This window comes from Mesocricetus auratus, unplaced genomic scaffold, assembly GCF_017639785.1.
Source record: "Mesocricetus auratus isolate SY011 unplaced genomic scaffold, BCM_Maur_2.0 Super-Scaffold_100009, whole genome shotgun sequence".
Classification (NCBI taxonomy): domain Eukaryota; kingdom Metazoa; phylum Chordata; class Mammalia; order Rodentia; family Cricetidae; genus Mesocricetus; species Mesocricetus auratus.
Window position 1 is genome coordinate 21242869 of NW_024429193.1, and position 21710 is coordinate 21264578.

General features: G+C 45.0%; 2 protein-coding genes across 4 annotated transcripts in view; both read right to left on the reverse strand.

Annotated features, from left to right (window-relative positions):
• Nucleotides 1-13269, reverse strand: part of Dnajb14 (DnaJ heat shock protein family (Hsp40) member B14) — a 45606-nt gene extending 32337 nt beyond the window's left edge. For 2 of the 3 annotated variants that reach the window (XR_002385250.2, XM_005081965.4), the window contains exon 1: nt 13057-13269. Coding sequence is in view for 2 of the 3 variants with exons in the window: in XM_005081965.4 (XP_005082022.1) it covers nt 13057-13189 (133 nt within the window). In the remaining variant the exon portion in view is untranslated. The remainder of the gene's footprint in view (nt 1-13056) is intronic. The other variant, XM_005081966.4, reaches the window with a different exon arrangement.
• Nucleotides 13270-14259: 990 nt separating this feature from the next.
• Nucleotides 14260-16459, reverse strand: LOC106022112 (histone H2A.Z). Its single transcript, XM_040751742.1, has 5 exons — nt 16313-16459; nt 15804-15881; nt 15422-15535; nt 14949-15078; nt 14260-14698 (listed from the first exon to the last, which is right to left on the reverse strand). The coding sequence occupies exons 1-5, from the start codon at nt 16313-16315 to the stop codon at nt 14637-14639; spliced, it is 387 nt and encodes a 128-aa protein (XP_040607676.1). The 5' UTR covers nt 16316-16459; the 3' UTR covers nt 14260-14636.
• Between the last annotated feature and the right edge of the window lie 5251 nt (nt 16460-21710).

Consider the following 21710-nt stretch of genomic DNA (forward strand, 5'->3'; position numbering starts at 1 on the left):
AAACAAAAACAAAAACAAAATGACTTAAATGGATGAAAAGTTAGACTGTCTTCAGGCACTCGAACAAGACCGGGGAGTATCCTACTTGCATACCCAAGAAAACAAGTATGAGCTAATGACTCACTACCCACTGACATGGTTAATCTTGATATCTACTTGACAGGCTCCAGGATGACTGACAGACAAGCCTCTGGACATGTTTGTGAGGGATTCTACAGTCTCTAGATGAGCTTAACTGGGGTAGGAAAAGCCATTCTACATTTGGGCAGCACAGTTCTGTGGGCTCAGGTCCTGAACTCCATAAAAAAAGGAGAAGGGAAGCTTAGCACCAGCATCCATCTCTCTCTGCTTCCTGACTGCAGATGCCTGTGACCAAGCAACCTGCAGCTCCCACTCCCAGGATTCCCTGCTATGGTGGGCTAGCCCATAGACTTGAGTCAAAATAAAACCCCTTCCTTAAACTTTTTTGTTGGATATTTTAATTCCAATAACATGTAGAGTAAACTAATACTTCAACAGCAAAGTGACAGGTAAACTGTCTTCAGCATTCTAAAACTTAAGGAGCAATGTTCTTCAAACTCTCCTGTGATCCTCTAGGACATAAGCTTCAGAAAGCCGAAAACAGACAGGTAGACCTATGGAATCGAATTGAAGACCCTGATATTAACCCACACACCTATGAACACCTGATATTTGACAAAGAAACTAAAACTATACAATTGAAAAAAGAAAGCATCTTCAACAAATGGTGCTGGCATAACAGAAGATGCAGATAGATCCATATTTATCACCATGCACAAAACTTAAGTCCAAATGGATCAAAGACCTCAACATAAATCCAACTACACTAAACCTCTTAGATGAGAAAGTGGGAAGTACCCTTGTATGAATTGGTACAGGAGACAGCTTCCTGAACATAACACCAGTAGCACAGACACTGAGATCGACAATTAATAAATGGGACTTCTTGAAACTGAGAAGCTTCTGTAAGGCAAAGGACACAGTCAACAAGACAAAACAGCAGCCCACAGAATGGGAAAAGATATTCACCAACCCCACATCTGACAGAGGGTTGATCTCCAAAATTTACAAAGAACTAAGGAAGCTAGGCTCCAAAACACCAAATAATCCAATTAAAAAGTGGGGTACAGAACTAAATAGAGGATTTTCAATAGAGGTGTCTAAAATGGCTGATAGACACTTAAGAAAGTGTTCAACATCCTTAGTCATCAGGGAAATGCAAATCAAAACAACTCTGAGATACCATCTTACTCCTGTCTGAATGGCTAAAATAGAAAACACCAATGACAGTTTATGCTGGAGAGGATGTGGAGAAAGGGGAACACTCCTCTACTGTTGGTAGGAGTGCCAACTCGTATAGCCACTTTGGAGATCAGTATGGAGATTCCTCAGGAAAATGGAAATCAGTCTACCACAAGATCCAGCAATTCCACTCTTAGGCATATACCCAAAAGATGCACATTCATACAATAAGGACATCTGTTCAACTATGTTCATAACAGCATTATTTGTAATAGCCAGAACCTGGAAGCAACCTAGATGTCCCTCTACTGAAGAATGGACAGAGAAAATGTGGTACATTTACACAATGGAGTACTACTCAGTGGAAAAAAAAAAACAATGGAATCTTGAAATTTGCAGGCAAATGGTATGGCACTAGAAGAAACCATCCTGAGTGAGGTAACCCAGTCACAAAAAGGCAAACATGGCATGTACTCACTCATATATGGATGTTAGACATAGATCAGGGGATTGCCAGCCTACAATGCCACTGCCAGATAATCTGGGAAACAGGGAGGACCCTAAGAGAGATGTGCATGGTACCTTAGAGAAGAGGAATGGGATGGGATCTCCTGAGGGGATGGGAACATGGGGGGAGGGGAGAGGAGAGGAAGCTGGGAGAAAGAGAGGAGGAGAAGAGGAGAAGAAAGAAGGACATGGGGGAGCAGGAAGGTTGAGTCAGGGGAAGAATAGAGGAGAGCAGGATGGGAGATACCATAATAGAGGGAGCCACTATAGGTTTGAGAAGAGATCTGGCACTAGGGAGATTTTCAGAGATCTACAAGGATAACACCAACTGACAATCTAAGCAATAGTGGAGATGCTACTTAAAGTCCTTCCCCAATAATGAGATTGATGACTACCTTATATGCCATCCTAGAGCCTTCATCCAGTGGCTGATACCCACAGCTAAACACTGAACTGAACTCCTGGAAACCAGTTGCAGAGAGGGAGGAATAATGAGCAAAGGGGTCAAGACCAGGCTGGTGAAACCCACAGTAAGAGCAGACCTGAACAAGGGACAGCTCATGGACTCCAGACTGATGGCTGAGAGGCCAGCATGGGACTGATCCAGACCCCCTGAATGTGGGTGTCAGTGAGGAGGCCTCAGCAATCTATGGGGCCTTGGATAGCAGATCAGTATTTAGCCCTGGCGTACAAATGGAGTTTGAGCCCATTCCATATGGAGGGATGCTCTCTCAGCCTGTACACATGGGAGAGGGCCTAGGCCCTGCCCAGGATGATATGACAGACTTTGAAGATCCCCCATGGAGGGCCTCACCCCCCGCCCCGGGGAGTGGAGGGGGGGATGGGGTGGGGGGTTTGGTTGGGGGGGAGGGAGGGTAAGGGAGCTGGGATTGACAGTCAAGCAAACTTGTTTCTAATTTAAATTTTAAAAAAGATAAGAAAATTATTTTTAAAAATCCAAAATAATGACATATACCTTGGCATGAGGACTGGTGGCAAACATCACATGAACATTGTAGAATTAAGACTGAGAGAAGATTGTGTGTAATAATACTGGGTTCTGACGATATAAATACTCTTCACATATTCTTTAACTAGTGGGCTAGAAAGTTACTATGGTTCTCACTCCTTCTGTTCCTTCTGTCAGCTAAGGTTTGCAGGACCTACAGGCTTGGGCCAAGAAACATTTTTGGGATCAAACTTGACATGGGATGTCTTTCTGTGTGCTGAGGCTTTTATTGGTTGATAAATAAAGCTGTTTTAATCTATGGCTAGGCAGGGTGTAGCTAGGCGGGAAATCCAAGCAGTTACTGAGGGAAGGAAGGCAGAGTCAGGGAGATGCCATGCAGCCACCAAAGGAGTAACATGCTAGAGCATTATGGGTAAGCCACAGCCTTGTACAATACATGGACTAATAGAAATGGGTTAGTTTATAAGAGAGAACTAACCAGTAACATGTCTGAGCCATTGGCCAAACAATTATATTTAATATTAGCCTTAGAGTGTTATTCCATAAGCAGCTCTGGGCACCTGGTGGGTGGGAGAAAAACCGGTCCGGTGGAACCGGGCGTGACCAAGAACAACTTCCAATACACAAACTGGCAATCATTGTCAAACACATGGCTGAGCTTGACATAGCCAGCATTTATGGGGCTGAAGAGTTTATTTACAGCACACAAAAAATGAACAAATAAGTGGGAGCTACATTGCCCATGAACAGCCGAAGTGACAGAGAAACAAAGAGTATGTGCTGGTCTGAATGAGAATGGTCCCCATAGGCTCATCTATTTGAATGCTTAGTCAACAGGAGGTGGCCCCATTTGGAAGGATTAAAAGGATTGGTATGGCCATGTTGGAGGAAGTGTGTCACTGAAGGTGGGTTTTGAGGTTTCAAAAGCCCATGCCAAGCCCAGTATCTTTCTCTGCCTGCAGATTGGTATGTAGCTCTCAGCTACTTGTCCAGCACTATGCCTGCCTGCCATGCCTGCCACCATGACATTATGATAATGGGGTAAGCCTCTGAAACTGTAAGCATGTCCCCAGTTAAATGCTTCCACTCACAGGAGTTGCCATGGTCATGGTGCCTCTTCACAACAGAACACTGGTGAAGACTGAGAATGAACACTGTAGCACTGGACTGAGGTGAGTTATGTGTATACGTGGGTTACGGACACCAGACACATAAAAGATGAAAATAACCATTACTCATAATGGAATGCCAACACAAACAACAGACACACATACATGTGCATCTATGTATTTCCCAGCTCTGTCTACGAAGAGGACTGGATACAATGATACTCCCACAGCCATGAATTCATCTAGCCTCTGTCTCTGTTTTGTTATTTCACTGCACTGAAAGAGGTCAGGCATGGTGCGGAGCTGATTCCTTTGGGAAGAAAATACAAAACTCTTATGGGCTAGAAAGTTCAATAACTGACTAAGGTAGGTCAAAAAGACTTAGAAGTCAGGTTTAATAGGACACCCTCTGACTAACCTTGAGCACCAAAATAATGATGAGAGGTTAAGTGGGGATCCATGATTCCATTAGGAACAGAAGGGCTAAAGAGCAGCTAATAAATGCGGAAGGGATTAAAACTTCATTTTTTAAAACAACTACCAGAACTTAATTCAGAAAAAAAAATCATCCATGCACATTACAAAGAGATGGAAAGTTTGTTGAGAAATAAGATATTTGTATGGTTTCAATGATTTTCCCCCACAAAATATTTATTAAGTACAAAGGGAAACAGTTGACTTTATAGTAGAAAAATGTGGCAATCAACAGCTTAATTGGGAGGTCAAGTAATCTCAATAGGAAAGGCCAAATCAAAACCATGTGTCTCTTGGTAAGTTATACCAAGAACAAAACATCAATTCTATGGTCTTCCTGCAAAAAAAACAAAAAACAAAAAACAAAAAACAAAAAAACAAAAAACTGATGTGAGACAATGTCAATCAAACCCAAATTTCAAGGAAGTCTATAAAATAACTAATTATATTCATCAAAAACGCCAAAGCCAAGAAACAAAAAGTATGAGGATGTATACAGAATATCCTGCCCCCTCCCCACCCCAACAAAAAAGCAACACGGGGCTGGAGAGACGGTGGCTTGGCGCTTGAGAGCACAGGGTGCTCTTACAGAGGACACAGGTCTGGGTCCCAGCATCCACAAGGTGGCTAACAGCCCTTCATAACTGCACTTCCAGAGGATCTGATGCCCCAGCTTGGTCTCTGCAGATACTGCACAAATACAGTGCACAGACATTCAAGCAGGCAAGTCACGCGTGCACGTAAAAACATAAGGATAAATAACTCTTTTAAAATGTGTAAAAGGGCTGGAGCTCAGTGGTAGGGAGCATCTGCTACTCTTGCAGAGGGCCTGGGTTTGATTCCCAGCACCCACATGGCTGTTCGCAAACGCCTGTAACTCCATTTCCCGGGGACCTGACACCTTCTGTCCTCTGAAGGCTCCTCAACACATGTGGTGCATATAAACTCATACAGGCTTACACACAGAAACACAAATAAAAACATTTTAAAATGTTAAAAATAACACACACCCTCCCCCATTTTTATCGTAAGAGATACAATGAGTCCACTGGCAGAATTTAAATGAATGCATGAGTAAATGGCCTAAAGGTGCTTATTATTATAATGGGTTATAATCTGAATGTCCTTATCTTATCAAATATATGCAGAATTATTCAGCAATGGGGCAACCTATATACAGCTACTCTAATTGGTTAGGGGGAAATAGACAAATTATATGTGTGTAAACAGAGGATGACTATGGCAAAGAAAATTCATAAAAACTTGAACCCTAACTTGAGTGTTTTGGGGGTTCATACTATTCAAGAGAGCCTTGTATTATTGTTCAATCAGCATTACTTAATTATGGGGATATGTCCTAAAGTGTTATTAGCAGTTTCACCATTGTGGGAACACAGAGTGTATTTGCACATGCCCAGGTGCAGCTCTACAAATATGATGTCATGGGTTTTCAAGAACCAGGGCCACAGCTAAGGAAATGTTTAAGCAAAGATTGAATGCTTACCTTGAATTGGAAAAAACAATATACACTCATAAGCTGACCATCTTTAAAAAGGCAACAACACACTAGCTAGGCATAGTGACACAAGCCTTTAATCCCAGCACTCAAGAGACAGACAGGCAGATTTCTGTGAGTTCCTGGTCAGCTAATATCAAAAAACAAACAAACCAAAACAGACAGATAACACACACACACACTGCATTTCCCAACCCTATGCTTTAAATACAGCCCCAAACAAAGAACAGACTAGTAGTTGCATTATCCCTAGTACCTGTACTGTGATGCTGAAACACAATTTTCCACTAAAAGAAACCAAGATTATAAAATATAGGGTTAGCCAGGCAGTGGTGGTGCACGCCTTTAGTCCCAATGTTTAGGAAGCAGAAGCAGGCAGATCTCCATGGTTCAAGGCCAGACTAGTCAACCGATAGAGTTGCAGGCCAGCCATAGCTACATGGTGAAACGGTCTCAAAAAAAGAGAAACAAAAACCAACAACAGATAAAAACAATCAAGCCTTTAGCATTCATTTCCAATATGAACTGAGTGTGCCTCTTTACAGAAAGTACTCTTAAAAGCTGTGGACCAGAGATGAAAATGGTCATCTGTTGGATATTTACAGGTGGTCAAAAAAATTCTATGAAGTTTAAGGCTATCTCTTTATCGTCTCATTCTTGGCTAAAATAATTATTCCTGGTATGCTAGACATCTATAGCTAGATATGGGACAATGTTAAAACAGGCTCTATGAGACTGCTTTGGATTTTCAGTAGTTACAATGACAGATGAAAATTTTTCTATGATACTATGTATATGGACTCTGCCTAACAATGGCATTGTGGCAGGGGTGTGTGTATGTGTGTGTACATATGCTAAACACTCCCTGGATCCACTAAGTAAAAAGTCAGCACAGGGGCTAGGAAGAGGACTCACTCGCCAGCATTTTGGGGAGCTCGTAAGTCCCTGTAACTCCAGTTTCAGGGGATCTGTAACTCTCTTTAGCCTCCCTAGGCTCCAGTACACACATAGGACATAGAAACTTATGCAAGCACGTATATACATACATAAGCAAATAAATCTTTTTAATTAAATAAATTGGGATAAATTCTACTACTTTGGAGCTCAAAATCCAGTTTTACTAACTAAAGAATGGAATTAGGAAAGTCTTGTATTAGCAATTATTGCACTTATGAGAAAATAATGATTTTCTCATTAATCTAGTTCTATATGCTAATGATGGGGAGGGTCAAACAGAAGCAGGAGCATCTCTGTGAGTTTGAGGCCAGCTTAATCTACATATCAAGTTCCAGGGCAGCCAAGGTTATATAGTGAGACCCTATCCCAAATAAATAAATAAATAGATAAATAAGTACATAAACAAATAAATACATAAGCTTTATTCTATTGTTGACATGCTAAAATCATCCTTTTACAGCAAAAAATATATGCGTTCATTGTTTTCACAGGTGAAATGCAACTTGTTTTGTCAATTCTCATTTGTAGACATCTACATCTAAAAACTGGTCATAATCACTATTCTATACATTTTACAGTTAATTTAATTTTGGACACAATTTTTATGTGGATGTATCAATATATAACACATCACATGTAACCACATGTGACTATAAAAGTTTTATTTCTAGCTGGAAAGATAACTCAACACTTAAGAGCATTGGCTGCTCCTCCAGAGAACCTGAGTTCGATTCCCAACACCTGAATGGCAACTCCCAACTATCTAAACTCCAGATGATCTCTTCTCCCCTACATATGCATACACGGGTACTCCCTCACATGTGCACTCACAAAACTAAACACGTAAATAACTTCCTAAAAGAAAATTTCAGCTCAAAAATGGCAGGTGGGTTGGGAGCACAGCTAGTTTGGTAAAGTGCTTGCCTAAGTGTTATCCCCAGCACCACACAAACCGGGTGTGGTGCACATGTATAATACCAGCACTGGAAAAGTGGAGGCGGGAAGATCAGGGCTTAAAGGCCATCCGCTACTCTATAGAGTTCGAGGCTAGATTCTATCTAAAAAAAAAAAAAAAAAGGAATGTGGAACTACAGAAATCACACTATTATTGTTACAGCTGCCAGATTCTTAGTTCTCCTTTAGAATGCAAATGTCATAATGTCGTGAAAAAAGATTGTTGTCATACTATCTATCTACTTACACCCTAGTACCTAAAACATGGCGTGGGGGCTAGGTAGATGGCTCAGCTCACAAGTGTCCATAACTGCAGTTCAAGGGGATCCAATGTCCTCCTCCCAACACTGAGAGTACCAGGCACACTCATGGTGCACGCACACACACACACACACACACACACACACACACACATATGCAGGAAAAACATAAAACAAAATGCTGCACGGCACAGAGACGTATGTATCCGATACATATGTGTTGAATAAATAAACTCATTGTTTAGACGAGAGAACTGCAGCTCAGGAGTGGAGATCTATACATACTTAAGGCACAAGTCCAAACCCAAACTCAACTCAATGCTTTTTCCTCACTACTAATGGAAAATTGGAAGTCATTTTCTGACACATAACTGGACAATACAGAAATAATTGTTTTAAGTGTGCTCTTTACTGAATTTTTAAATAAACCAATTAGGAAAAGAATGGAATGATCTTAAAGGAATAGAATATAAAGTGATTCCGATACACATGATGTTTTAAAAACTTATCAGATGAGGCCAAAGGAAGAACAATTTTCAATTTTGTGTTAAATATAAAGTAACAGAACAAAAAAGCAAAAAATAAAATAAAATATGCTTCATCTCTCACATGGATGGAAATAAACTAAAAGGATTACTTTAACTGTTATTAAGCCGGGAGCATATACAGATTATTTATGCACTTAAACTTATCTGTTCATTCATTACAGCAGATACTAAACAGCTTTTCTGTGGTTGTATGCCATCATTGAATTCAAATTGCTACCATGTTCTTGAAAAGAATAAAAATGAGCAGGGCATTGGCGGTGCATGGCTTTAATCCCAGCACTCGGGAGGCAGAGGCAGGCGGATCTCTGTGAGTCAAGACCAGTCTGGTCTACAGAGTGAGTTCCAGGACAGCCTCCAAACAATACAGAGAAACCCTGTCTCAGAAAACAAAACAAAAAGAAAGAAAGGAAGGGAGGGAGGGAGGGAGGGAGGGAGGGAGGGAGGAAGAAAAGAAAAATGTTCTTCTCTACTTGCCAGACATAGCTGGGCATAGACATCTTTAATCTCAGTATTTGGGAGGCAGTAGCAGGTGGATCTCTGTGAGTTCAAGCTTTTATAATGAGTTCCAGGCTAGCTAAAGATACATAGTGAGATCTGTCTCACTAAAAAGGAAGGAAGGGGGGCTGGAGAGATGGCTGAGAGGTTAAGAGCACTGGCTGATCTTCCAGAGGTCCTGAGTTCAATTCCCAGCAACCATATGGTGGCTCACAACCATCCATAATGACATCTGGTGCCCTCCTCTGACCTGTAGCAGACATGCAGGAAGAATACTGTATACTTAATACATACATAAACAAAATCTTAAAAAAAAAAAAGAAGGGGAGAAGGAGAAGAAAAGGAGAACAGAAAAGGAAAAAAAAAAGCTACACTTCGAACTATCCCCAATTACTATGAAAATCTAAGATTAAAACAACAATGTGTGGGGCTGGAAGGATGGCTCAATGGTTAAGTGCACTTGCTGCTTTTGCAAAGGGCCTGGATTTGGATTTGGTTTCAGCACCCACTCACAACCATAGCTTAATTCAGTCCTAAGGCATCCCATGACCTCTTCTGACCTCCATGGGCCCATGCAGTCAAAACACACACATAAAATAAGAATAAATTAAAACAACAACTAAAAACAATGTGCACAAAGTCTCAAAACAGTGATACTGTATCCTTCTACCAAACACTAAACCATACCAGTTAAGTAAACATACCAATGTAACTCTGAGTGTGAGCATTTGAAATTTGTGCTAGTCAGTAACTATGCTGAAAGGAACAGTCTCAACTAAAACATAGGAAGCAATAGTGTCCTTCATCCATGTCAGTGTTAAACTTGTCTTCAAGGAAAGAGCTTGCCACTTTATTAACGTGTATTATCAGATTACCTCCTTACTTGATAGGAAATTCTAAGAGGACGAAAATCCTCTTATATTTCTTATAACTAGAATTTAATCTTGTGGTTCCCCATTCATCATAAGAATAAAGGAAACAAAATCACAGGTTTTTTTTGTTTGTTTTTTGTCGTTCTACAAGCATATCTAAAAGATTATCCAGTCAGCTTTCTGAGCTGGTCGCTTGGGAACCATCACCCAAAAGCTCCGATTTCCCCCTATACAAAACCTTTATCAGAGTCTTTCATGAACATTCCAGATGTTTCTATTTCCTGAGTTCTTATTTAATTCCCATAAACATTTCCTGGGAATACTCTATGTAAAAGACATTTTTCACAGAACAGTCACACTGCTTTATTTTGGGTCATATCAACTCTGTGATGACATCTTCATTTTGCATATAATTAAAGCTTAGAATATCTTGTCCCTGGTTATAGAGACAGGCAAAGTCTGCATTTGAACTGTTTTTAGACTGCTCCACAATTATACCCTACCACTTTATTTGATAATTAACTACCCACCATCCCTGTAACACCATTGTACCTGACTTTCTCTCTTCCATTTCTTCATTTTTCCTATATCTATGACTTTCAGAGCAATAATGATGCTAAACTTTTACAGTGTACTTTAGGAGATTCAGAGATTCATTCTAGATGTTTACCTGATAGAAGCATGATAGAAGGTTGTAAATTTGGGCTAGTTTTAAGGATTCTTAGATGATTTCACTTAAGATAGAGCGAGTAGTAAAAATGTATTAGATGCTTTACAACAGCACCGTCTGTCCTCAGAGTATCCTGGGATCAGTTCACTGTTCCTGTTGCACAAATGAAAAAGTCAAGTCCACCTTGACTACAGTTGCAAGCCAGCTGGTAAAGAACCAGGCCTGCAAAACCAGGCTACCTTGCCGAGTGTCAACTCCTTCAATGTTCAAATTGCTCCTCCAGGGCTAGGTGATGCCTAATTGGAACATATATAACATGGCAGAAGGGGTGCACCAAAAGCCCAGGCAGCATAGCAAAACTTGAAACTGACACAGAAATGATCCACAGACAGAAAGCGAACATCGGCAAGCTAGAAATGCCAAGGAGTTGATGTCCCAAATATCCACAATAAAAAACAGCCTGCCTCCCAAGAATATGCAAATAGTCAAATAAGCACAAGGAAACTGTTCAACACCCTCAATCATCAGGGAGATGCAATCAGCACTGCAGGGAGGCATCACCTGACAGTCACTAGACTAGCCCCTATCAAAACAAACAGAAACTGGGGGTGCCGTGTTGTGACGGGACACTGGGAAACTGCACCCTGTATATGTTGCGCAAAATGGTGCAACTACTCTGGAAACCAATGTGGGGTTCCTCAAAATTCAAAATTAGAATGACTCTGACCCACTAATCCTACTTCTGGGTATAAATGCAGAACTGAAAGCAGGCCTGCAGACACTCATGCTCATGGGAGCCGTTTCACTACAGACAGGAGGTGGACGGAACCCAAGGGCCCACCTGGGACGGCTAGTGAGAGTCCAGCAGACCTGTGTGCAGACCCTGCGCTGCGTGAGGAGAGAACCTTCCCCCACAAGCTGTCTTCTCATCTTCACGAAGGTGTTATGGCACACCCCAGCACCCACACATAAGCACCCCCCAAAGAAAGTGTGATGTTTGAGTATGCATGTGCACACTCTCACCAATATACGTGTGTGCATAAATAACAGAATGTTATCTAGGATTTTTTAAAAAGGAAATCTGGCCAGGCGGTGGTGGCACACGCCTTTAAACCCAGCACTCGGGAGGCAGAGGCAGGTGGATCTTCTGTGAGTTCGAGACCAGCCTGGTGGGTTCCAGGACACTCAAGGCTATTTACACAGAGAAACCCTGTCTTGAAAAACCAAAAAAAAAAAAAAAATTAAAATTAAAAGGAAATCTGGCTAATGTTGCAATATGGATGAAATTTGAAGTTATTAAGTGAAATAGGCTGTCACACAGAGTTGCATTCTGTATGATTCCTCTTAGACCAGGTCCCTAATCAGTCTGATCTATGAAAAGTGACAGTAAGATCAGGGCTGCCAAGTGAGGGTAGAGGGGACCATTTGACTGCTCGAGGGTGCAAGATAAAATGTACAGATCCTATGGTGCACGATGTGAAAATACGTAACACTATGAAACCGAACACCTAAACATGACTAGAATAATAAATCTCACGTTGCACTTTTTATAATTAAAATTCACTTTTCTTTTACTATCTTTTCCTGTCCTAATCCAATGTAACAAAAAGATAAAGTGAAAGACAGCAGAAACAAACGATTTAAACGGTGTAAAAGAGAATTAAGGAAACAATAAAGTCAAACAGACGCCCTGCTTATTGAGTTTCCTCTTATTTCTCTTCACCTGGAAATACTTTAAACCACAGTAAAATGTCATTCCATCGGCAAGGCAAAACGGTAGTAGTTAAAGGCCGTTTGGAGAGAAAACTCAGCTTCTGTTCTGACTTTGCCACTTACTGTACGTACGACCTTGGGCAAGATATTTTTATTCACTCATTCATTCAGTCATCCATCCATTCATTCGCCAAAGTTTCTGCACATGGGTTATCCTGGGACTGTTATGAGGAATAAACGAGGGTCATACAAAATACTAGGCACACTGTTGGCGCTTTGTGAGTGTTGTGTTGACTGTATTACCTCGAAGCCTAGAGAGTTAGACGATGAATAAGGTGAATTAAAGTAGGGTAAGTCCATGCCCTACTCTTTAGCGATTTGCCCAACTTGCGGGTACTTACGGTGCCATATCAGATCAGACACTAGAAATCATTAATAACTTCGCCATCCCTGTCAAAAGTGGAGCTGTCTTGTAGAGGGACTCTCCCCATCTCCCTGGGAAAAGCAGTGTCATCTAAGGTATTGGAAAATACTTAGAACAGCTACATACAGAGCCCAGGGATGGTGAAGCCCGATAAGACACGGGAGTCCCGCTCCTGTCACTTCACCGGGGCCTAGGCTGATCTGGGGAGGGGCCCGGTCACCCAGCACCCCACAGCGCCCGCCGGTGTCCCCGAGGGCTGGAGCGGCCGCGGCCCGCGGGGCGGAGGGCGCGGGGGCCGGGGTCACGGCGGGGGCCGGGGCTCACCGCGCGCGGCCGGCAGCGGGTACAGCTTCTCGGCCTTCTGCAGGAAGCGCTGGGCCTTGTCGCGGTTGCCGGCGCTCAGGGCCTCGCGAGCGATCTGCACGCATTTCTCCGCCTCGTCGCGGTTGCCCTCCATGGCTCGCACCTGCCTCGGTGTCGGCGGCCGCGCAGCTGCGAGGGGGGCCGGCCGCGGAGGAGGCGAGGCGGCCGGGCGGGCGGGCAGGCGGGCGGGGCGCGGCGCGGCGCGGCGCGGCGCGGGGAGGAGCGGGCACCGCGGCGGCGGCGGCCCGGCGATGGGCGGCCTCGCAGCTCCGCCTCCTCACGGCCGCCTCCCCGCCCCCCCACGGCCGCAGCGGCGCCAGCCGCGTCCCTCCCGGGCCTGCCGCACTCCCGGCCCCGGCCAGAGCGGGTAGCCCGGGGGGATCGGCCCCCAACCTCAGGCGGGCCCTGGAGCCCGCCTTCCGCGCCATCGGGGCGGGGACAGGGTGCCTGCACTTTTCAGTTCGAGACCCGAGGCCCCGCCTCTGGGCCCTAGGTTTGAGAGGCCTCAGGCCTGTTAAGAGTAATATTACGGCATGGGTCCTGCAGGCGATTTAGAGCTGTGGACCCCCCACCCACCCACCCCACTTCACTGCCCTTTGCAGAGGCACTGCTGCCCAGCTCTTTTGGTTAAGTCAGCTTAACTCTTTGGCAGGAAGCAGTTTTCACCTACATAGGCTACAGTTAATACCTCCTCCTGCTCTCACGGTTAGTCTCAGGAAGTAGCATGCATGTTGTCTCAGTAAGGGGTAAAAGGACGAATGCATAGCAATGTTGACGTTTTTTCAAGCTCTAAGGAACATTCCTGATATTTATCAGTGTTTTTAATCAAGTTACTCTAGTCTATGAAAACAGTACAAATCCCAGTGACTAGTGTCTCAGTTGACAACAGTGTCTGGTCACTGAGAATATGATTAACTCCTGCATCTTAAGTTCACTCTGTGGAGGTATTTAGCTATATCCTGGGGGTCTCTACTGGTCCAGCTGTCCCAAATTGTGATAGTGCCTTTCACGTTACTGTAATTGTCAAACAGCATGCCTAATTCATTATAACAAAATTGGTTATGACTTGTTGATCTACAGATGAAGTTTAATTAGTAAGCAAAGAATGTACTGGAGCTGAATGAGATCTAGGAGACACACACATTCATTAAGCAAGTTTAAAACTAGTTTGGGATATGACCTTTATTGAGCTTATCCACCAGAGTGGAAATAATGTCTGTACAAAACCAAATGTTTGTTACTATAACTTCTGCATCACAATTAAAATCCAAACAGTTTTTTAAAAACAGTCAACTCAATCAAAACCCACTACTTCAGAATCAATAGCTTCTTTGAAGCCACAGTAACACTTAAATATGGTTAAGACTCGAATGCAGAAATTTGGTTGGCTGGAAGGCTAATTAAGCCTCCAACTTGCTCAAATAGAATTACAAAAAGGCAAAATTGTGTTTTTCACAGAGATACAGTCCACTGGAATCACCGACACTGGACAGCTGTTAAGAATATTTAGAGTCCTGAGATAATAAGGAATCCAGGCATCCTTAGACAGTCTTCTGTTGTCCTTTCTTCCCAATCAGAGACTTGTGGATGTGTGGGATGACACCTAGGAGAGTGACAAGAATTAATTCTACTTTTTGTAGAAACATTGAGAAGCAGGTAATTCTACAACTTAAAAGGTCTTAAAAAAAAGAGTCCAAACAAAGTAAAAACTGAGTAACATTGTATAAACCAAACTTCATAAACCCATAAACCACCATGACTTATAAAATATACTTAAATGCCTTCTTCTAGAAGCAATGAAAATTTGAGAATTTTCTTATTGGAAATGTAATCGAATTTTAGTGATAACATACCACCACCAGCAATTGTAGCCTTGATCAGGGAGTCCAATTCTTCATCCCCACGAATAGCAAGTTGCAAGTGACGAGGAGTAATACGCTTTACCTTTAAGTCTTTTGATGCATTTCCTGCCAACTCTAGTACCTAAAAGGCAAAATTCGGATCAATCTTTCAACTTCCCTTCAGTCAAGATCCACGAAGCTGGCTAAAACTCAGTGGTGTTTAATCTACCAACTGTCGTCATCGCCCACTACCTGGATGCCAAAAATTATGCAAATTATGCAAAAGAATGGAAGGGACACGCAATTGCTCTTGCAAAGCGCAGCAAACTCTGGCTGAGCAGGATCCTTGGTCGAACACTAGCTCCCTCTAGCGCGCTCTCTGCCTCCGCGCCGCGCTTAGGGCCTGGGAGTTTTCTTGCATCACTTTCCCCCCGCCCCCCCGAACCTTTTCCAGATCACAGGCACACATTCTCCCGCTTGCTTACCTCTGCGGTGAGGTACTCCAGGATGGCTGCGCTGTACACAGCGGCGGTCGCGCCCACACGTCCGTGGCTGGTTGTCCTAGATTTCAGGTGTCGATGAATACGGCCCACAGGGAACTTGATTTTTATGCGCACAAACAAAGATAGGAGATTTCAAAGACGGTAAGATGATGAGGTGCGCGCCAAAGCCAAGGACGGTGGCGCACCAAGGCGCCCTAACACACGCGATCGACGCCCCCCCCGCGCCCCAATATTCAGTCCCCGAAGGCCAAGTCGCGACACATCACCCACGCAAAGATGGAACACCCATGCAAGGCGCCCACAAACAAGCAAGGGGGGTGCAAAGATAAAGGCCGAGACTGCGGCTGCAGCAGCAGCTGCCTACCTGCAAGCCGGCTCGCTGAGAGCGGGAAACCGCCTTTGTCTTGGCCTTTCCGGAGTCCTTTCCAGCCTTACCGCCAGCCTGCGGCGCCGCCGACGCCCGCGAGCCCGGGAGGGACGGGAGAGGATAGAATTACCAAGGCGGCGCGCCCCTCCCCCACGGCCGCGCGTCCCGGAGGCCAGCGCGCGCTCGCCGCCCGCCGGGGTCTCCGGGCCGCCGCTCGCCCCCGCCCTCTCCCCGCCAGCCGCCCCCCCCCCCGCCGCCGACCCCGGCCGCGCGCCCCCGCGGCCGCCGCGCGCCCCCGCGCCGGCTCCCAGCTGCGCCGCGCGCGCCCCCTCCAACCGTCGCCTCCCTCCCGGAGCTCCGAGCTCACCAAACGCCTCCCTCCGCTCGTCCCGACCCCGTCTCCGCACGCTCCCACTCGCCGCCGCCTCGCCCCAAGCCCCGGGGACGGCGGCCCCGCCCGCTCGCAGCCCGCGGCTCGCGGCCGCCCGCCGTCACTCTCACGTTACCATCTCGGACCGTGCTGAAGATCGGACAACAGAGGGAGAGACGAGGCCAGGCGGACGCACAGCGAGATCGCGGCGCCCACTCCTCCGTCGTACCGCGATTCAAACTGCGCCGTCTCCCGCCTTCCTCGCGCCCTTTATACCGCAGAATGTTCCCTCATCCGGGAACTCGGCTGGCTCGGCCCACCAATGGCTGCCGCCCGCCTTCGGGACGCGTCCTTGAGGCTCCAGCCAATGGGAGGGCGCGAAGCGGGGCGGTGGGGCGGGCGCTGGCGAGCTCGAGCGGTGATTGGCGCGTGGGGGGGGGAGAGTGGGGGAGGCGGCGGGACGGGACCGGGAGAAGAAGGGCGCCGCGGCGGGAGGGCAGAAACAGAGCGCTGCGCCACCGACAGAGCGGACGCGGCTGTCACGTGCCCGGAGGGAGGAGCTGGGAGGCTGGGGAGAGGCGCGCTGGCGTCCTCCCCACCGCAGCCCCCCACTTCCCCTCCCCCGGTGTTCAGGGGACCACGTGAGCTCTCCTCCCGGTCCAGCCTGGGCCTCGCAGCTTCCCTCCGGTCGGCCTGGCCGTCCCTCTCCGCAGACCTCGGTTCCCTTCGGGCCCCTCCTTTGTGACAGGTGGCTCGGGTCGGCCTGTACTTGCTGAACCACTTGCCCGAAACACTGTCTCTTACCCCTGCCAGAGGTTGCTTTTCATCTTCTGTCCTCACCTCCTTTGACCGCGCATCGCCCCCCTCCGTCCTGTCTCCTAACAACAGTGGGGTCAAGTTACCTTGGTGATAACAAATACTTTTGTCTACACGCAGGAAGCTTAGGATGAAGCGTTATTATCATGAAATCATCAGCCGTAATTCCGCAGAGACCTCCACCTCAATGGGATGCGCCTGTAGCCCAGTCTCTAAAGTTGATTTATTGAATCACCAAAGCTATTATGTGTCAGCTTTCCGACACTAAACATTTTGCCACGTGAAAAATGTTGGGTAAATGTCAGTGGGGTAACTGTAACATGATTCACAAGCAGTTACAGATGGTTCATGTAATCAATTACAAATGCTGGGCTTAAAAAAAAAGAGTAGGACTCTACACATTAGGTACTGTCCTGATGCCAGTCACTTAGACATGCGACAATGCATGTGTACAGCACTCGCTGCTTGGAGACCATAATGATCTAAGTCTTTCGTATTTATTTATTTATTTATTTATTTATTTATTTATTTATTTATTGGTTTTTCGAGACAGGGTTTCTCTGTAGCTTTGGAGGCTGTCCTGGAACTCACTTTGTAGACCAGGCTGGCCTCCAACTCACAGAGATCCGCCTGCCTCTGCCTCCCGAGTGCTGGGATTAAAGGCGTGCGCCACCACCGCCGGGCTGTCTTTCGTATTTATAAGACTTAATATGTAACACTTTAAGAAAAATTATAGTGTGGGTGGAAATCAGATGACAGCTTGTGGAGTGAGCTCTCTCCACCTGTACATGGGTTGCAGGGATGGAACTCAGTCACGCTGTACAGCTCTTTTACCCGTGGAGTCCTATCACCAGCTGGACGCTACAGTACTCTTTTTATGTAATTGAATACTTAATGTGATGAGAATTTTGAAGCATAAACTCTACATTATATTGGGCTTCAGTTGGAAAGGTTTTATGAAATTTGAGGTCCTTTCTGGTGCCAGGAGATTAATGACTAGAGGACAGGCTCCCAACAATTTTGATGCCAAAGCTTATTGGAACTAAAGAATTTTAATGATGTCATCATATGATGACCATAAAAAAAACTGTGAATCTGCACTCCCAGCACTTAGTAGGCTCCAGCAGGAGAATCACAATCAGAAGGCCAGTCTGAACTACACACAGATGCAATTTCAAAAATGTAAGTACTGGTCTGTTGTGGCAGCAGCCCACGCTGTTACCATTCCACCGTTAATTCCAGCACTAGGGAGGCAGAGGCAGGCTGATCTTTGTGAATTCCAGGACAGCATGGTCTACACAGTGAGTTCCAGGCTAAGCAGTTACAGAGTGAGGAGGCCCTGTCTAAAACACAAAGAAACCACAACCAAATACCTCAAAGCAGTTTCATTGGCAGAGCAATAATAACCTAGCAATTTGCAAAGCTCGGAGCTTGCAGCCCAGCACTGAAAAAGAAAATTATAGAGCCAAGCCCAGTATGACAGTTAACCTTGGCTTCTGGTGAGAGCACTCTTGATGTTACCTCACAGCACCAGTGCTTTCCCCGCCTAATTCTCTGCAAGCCTCTTTTGCTATAAAGTCTAGCTAAAAGAATTTACTGGGTTTTTGTTTGTTTGTTTGTTTGTTTTGGTTTTTCAAGACAGGGTTTCTCTGTGTAGCTTTGGAACTGCTCTGGACTCGCTCTGTAGACCAGGCTGGCCTCGAACTCACATAGATCTGTCTGCCTCTGCCTCAGGAGTGCTGGGATTAAAGGTGTGTGCCACATTGCCTGTCTGTTGTTGTTTAAAACAACACTATCTTAATTCTGTAGCCTAGGGTAGCCTGGGACTTTCTATATAGATCAAGCTGAGTTCAAACTCATGATCCCCCTGCCTCTGCCTTCTGTGTTGAGCTTATAGGTGTAGACTATCATGTTTTCAAAAAAGGTTACTAATCTTTTGAAAACTCAAGTTTCATCCCATCTGATTTCACATGGCTGCTTAAAGATTAAAGAAAAGGGTATGGAAAGTACATGGTAGCATGTGCTTGACCGACACATAGTACATAGGGAGGGTGTGGTGATTTGAAAGAGAATGGCCCCCATAGGCTCATATATTTGAATGCTTGGGCCCCAGTTAGTGGAACTGTTTGGGAAGGATTAGGAGGTGTGGCCTTGTCGAAGGAGGTGTATACTGGGGATGAGCTTTGAGGTTTATACATCTATGCCAGCGCCAGTCTCTCTCTGTCTATGTGCCTGCAGATCAGGCTGTAATAGCCCAGGCCTGCCTGCCTGCCTGCCTGCCTGCCTGCCTGCCTGCCTGCCTGCCTGCCTGCCTGCCTGCCTGCCGCCATGAGGATCAGGGACTAAGCCTTTGAAACTGTAAGCAAGCCCCCAGTTGAATGCTTTCTTTCATATGAGTTGCTTTGGTCCTGGAAAAATAAAACAGAAGGATAAATAAAGTAATTTCTAGTCCTAATATGTTTGTCCTAACTGGTATTTTTACTTCTTTTGATGTAGAAACAGTTTAAATGCTACCCAAAGTGTGGCTGAATGAAAAATGTTGCTCATAGTCTTGGGCATTCAAACACTTGGTCCTGAGTTTGGGGAGATTTAGGTGTTGGAGCCTTGCTGGAAAGCTAGCTTCACACCACTTCCATCCAGTTCACAACGCTTACAATTAAAGATTTGAGTTTCACCTTTCCCTCCAGCCGTGCCTGACATTTGATAGAGACTTACCCATTGGAAGTGTAAGTCAAAATAAACATATGTAAGTTGCCATGGAAATGGTGTTTATCACAACAACAGAAAGATTCCTGATACAAAGGTTGGTACTGAGAATGGGGTGTTGCTGTAAAGAACCTACTCATGTCTTTTGGAGGAATGTAGAAGACTGTGGACGTTGAACTACAAAAGTTGTTGCATGGTGTAAGTAGAGCTTAATAGATCATCATTGTAGGAGCTTGGGAGACAGTAGCGCTGAGAGCCATGCAGACTGTGGGAACCCTGCCAGGGAGAACTCCATACATGGAGTGGAGCCAGCACAAGAAAGAGCTGTGTTTTGTAGACAGTAAAGCTGGAGGGGTGGAGCCTTTGATGCCAGAAATAGAACTACAGATTTGGCATTTGCCCTGTTGAGTTTGAACTTGCTTTGGGCCAGTATTTCTTTATTATGTTGTTAATCCCACTGGGTGAGACTAAGACCATTATCACAGTTTTCTAACCAGATTTGAAGCAAGATTTATTAAGTCCTGGCCAGGACGATGGACACTGACCAGATCCGTAACTGGGATTCCCAGAGTATGACCAGGAATTGCGTTAGTTAGGGACTCATAAAGGCACACAAAGCTATTGCCCCTTCATCCAATCAGAGGCAATCATGATTCCTGATGTACTTCCTGCCTATGTGCCTCCCACCTACATGTGATCAAGCACATCCTGTGCAGTTGGAACAACCAAGCTTGTTTACAGAAGTGAAAACACATGGCTTATTATCTTATGTGAACAATAACCCCAGCATTCCAGGAAGTTTATCTGTCCTTAGGCAACTGGGGCGTACAGGTTAAAGGCACTTTTGTTTTATAGATCTCTTAAGCACAGTAATTGAAACTTGAAACATAACTATCCCTCACAATGTCCTTACTTTTCTCTTTTGGAATGGTATTGTATTGTCTGTACCATTATGTGTTGGAAGTATGTAATTTGCGTTTTAATTTTGCAGGATGTTACAGTTAGATTTTCTTGAGTCTTAGAAGAGACTTTTAAATTGTGTTGAGACTGTGAAAGACTATGGGACTTTAAAATTTTGACTAAATGTATTTTACATTATGATTTGTCCACAGGCCTATGGGGACCAGGAAGTGGGATATTATGATTTGAATAAAAATGTCCCTGTTTTAGGGTTTGTTTCTATTGCTGTGATAAAACATCACAACCCAAGGAGAGAAAAGTGTTTATTTCAGCTTAGTCAGTTATGCCAAGAGGTCAAGGAAGAAACTCAAGGCAGGAACCTGAGGCAGGACTTGATACAGAGGTCATGGAAGAGTGCTGCTCGCTGACTTGATCTCCATAGCTTGTTCAATTTGTTTCCTATGGAACCCAGGACCACCAGGCTCGGGTTGGCATCACCCACAATGTGGGCCTTGCCACATCAGTCTCTAACATGTACTGTAGACTTGCCAACAGGCCAATTGTATGGAGGCATTTTCTCAATTTTTCCCTAACGATTCTAGCTTTCTCAAATTGACATAAAACTAACCAGCACAGCCCCTCATAGTCTCAGGCATTTGAACACTTGGTCCAGTTTGGCAGTGCTATTAGGGGAGGCTTAGGTACTTGTTGGAGGAAATACATCAATCCCATCCCCTTTCTGCTCCCCAGGGAGGGTGAAGCCTTCCATGAGGAATCTTCAAAGTCTGTCATATCACTTGGAACAGGGCCTAGACCCTCCCCCCTGTGTCTAGGCTGAGAGAGCATCACAGGGGTGGCATTTTCAGAATAAAATTTCACTCATTTCACTTCCAGGTCTCTCTCTGCTTTATGCTTGTACTTGACGATGTGAACTCTCAACTTCCTGTCCCTGCAGCCATGCCTATCACTTGCTGTTATGCTCCCTTGCCATGATGGACTTTTACCCCTCTGGAACTGTAAGCCAAAGTAAACTCTTTCTAAAATAAGCTGCTTTGGTCTGGGTCTTTTATCACAGCAACAGGAAAGTAATTAATATATGCACAACCAAGTCA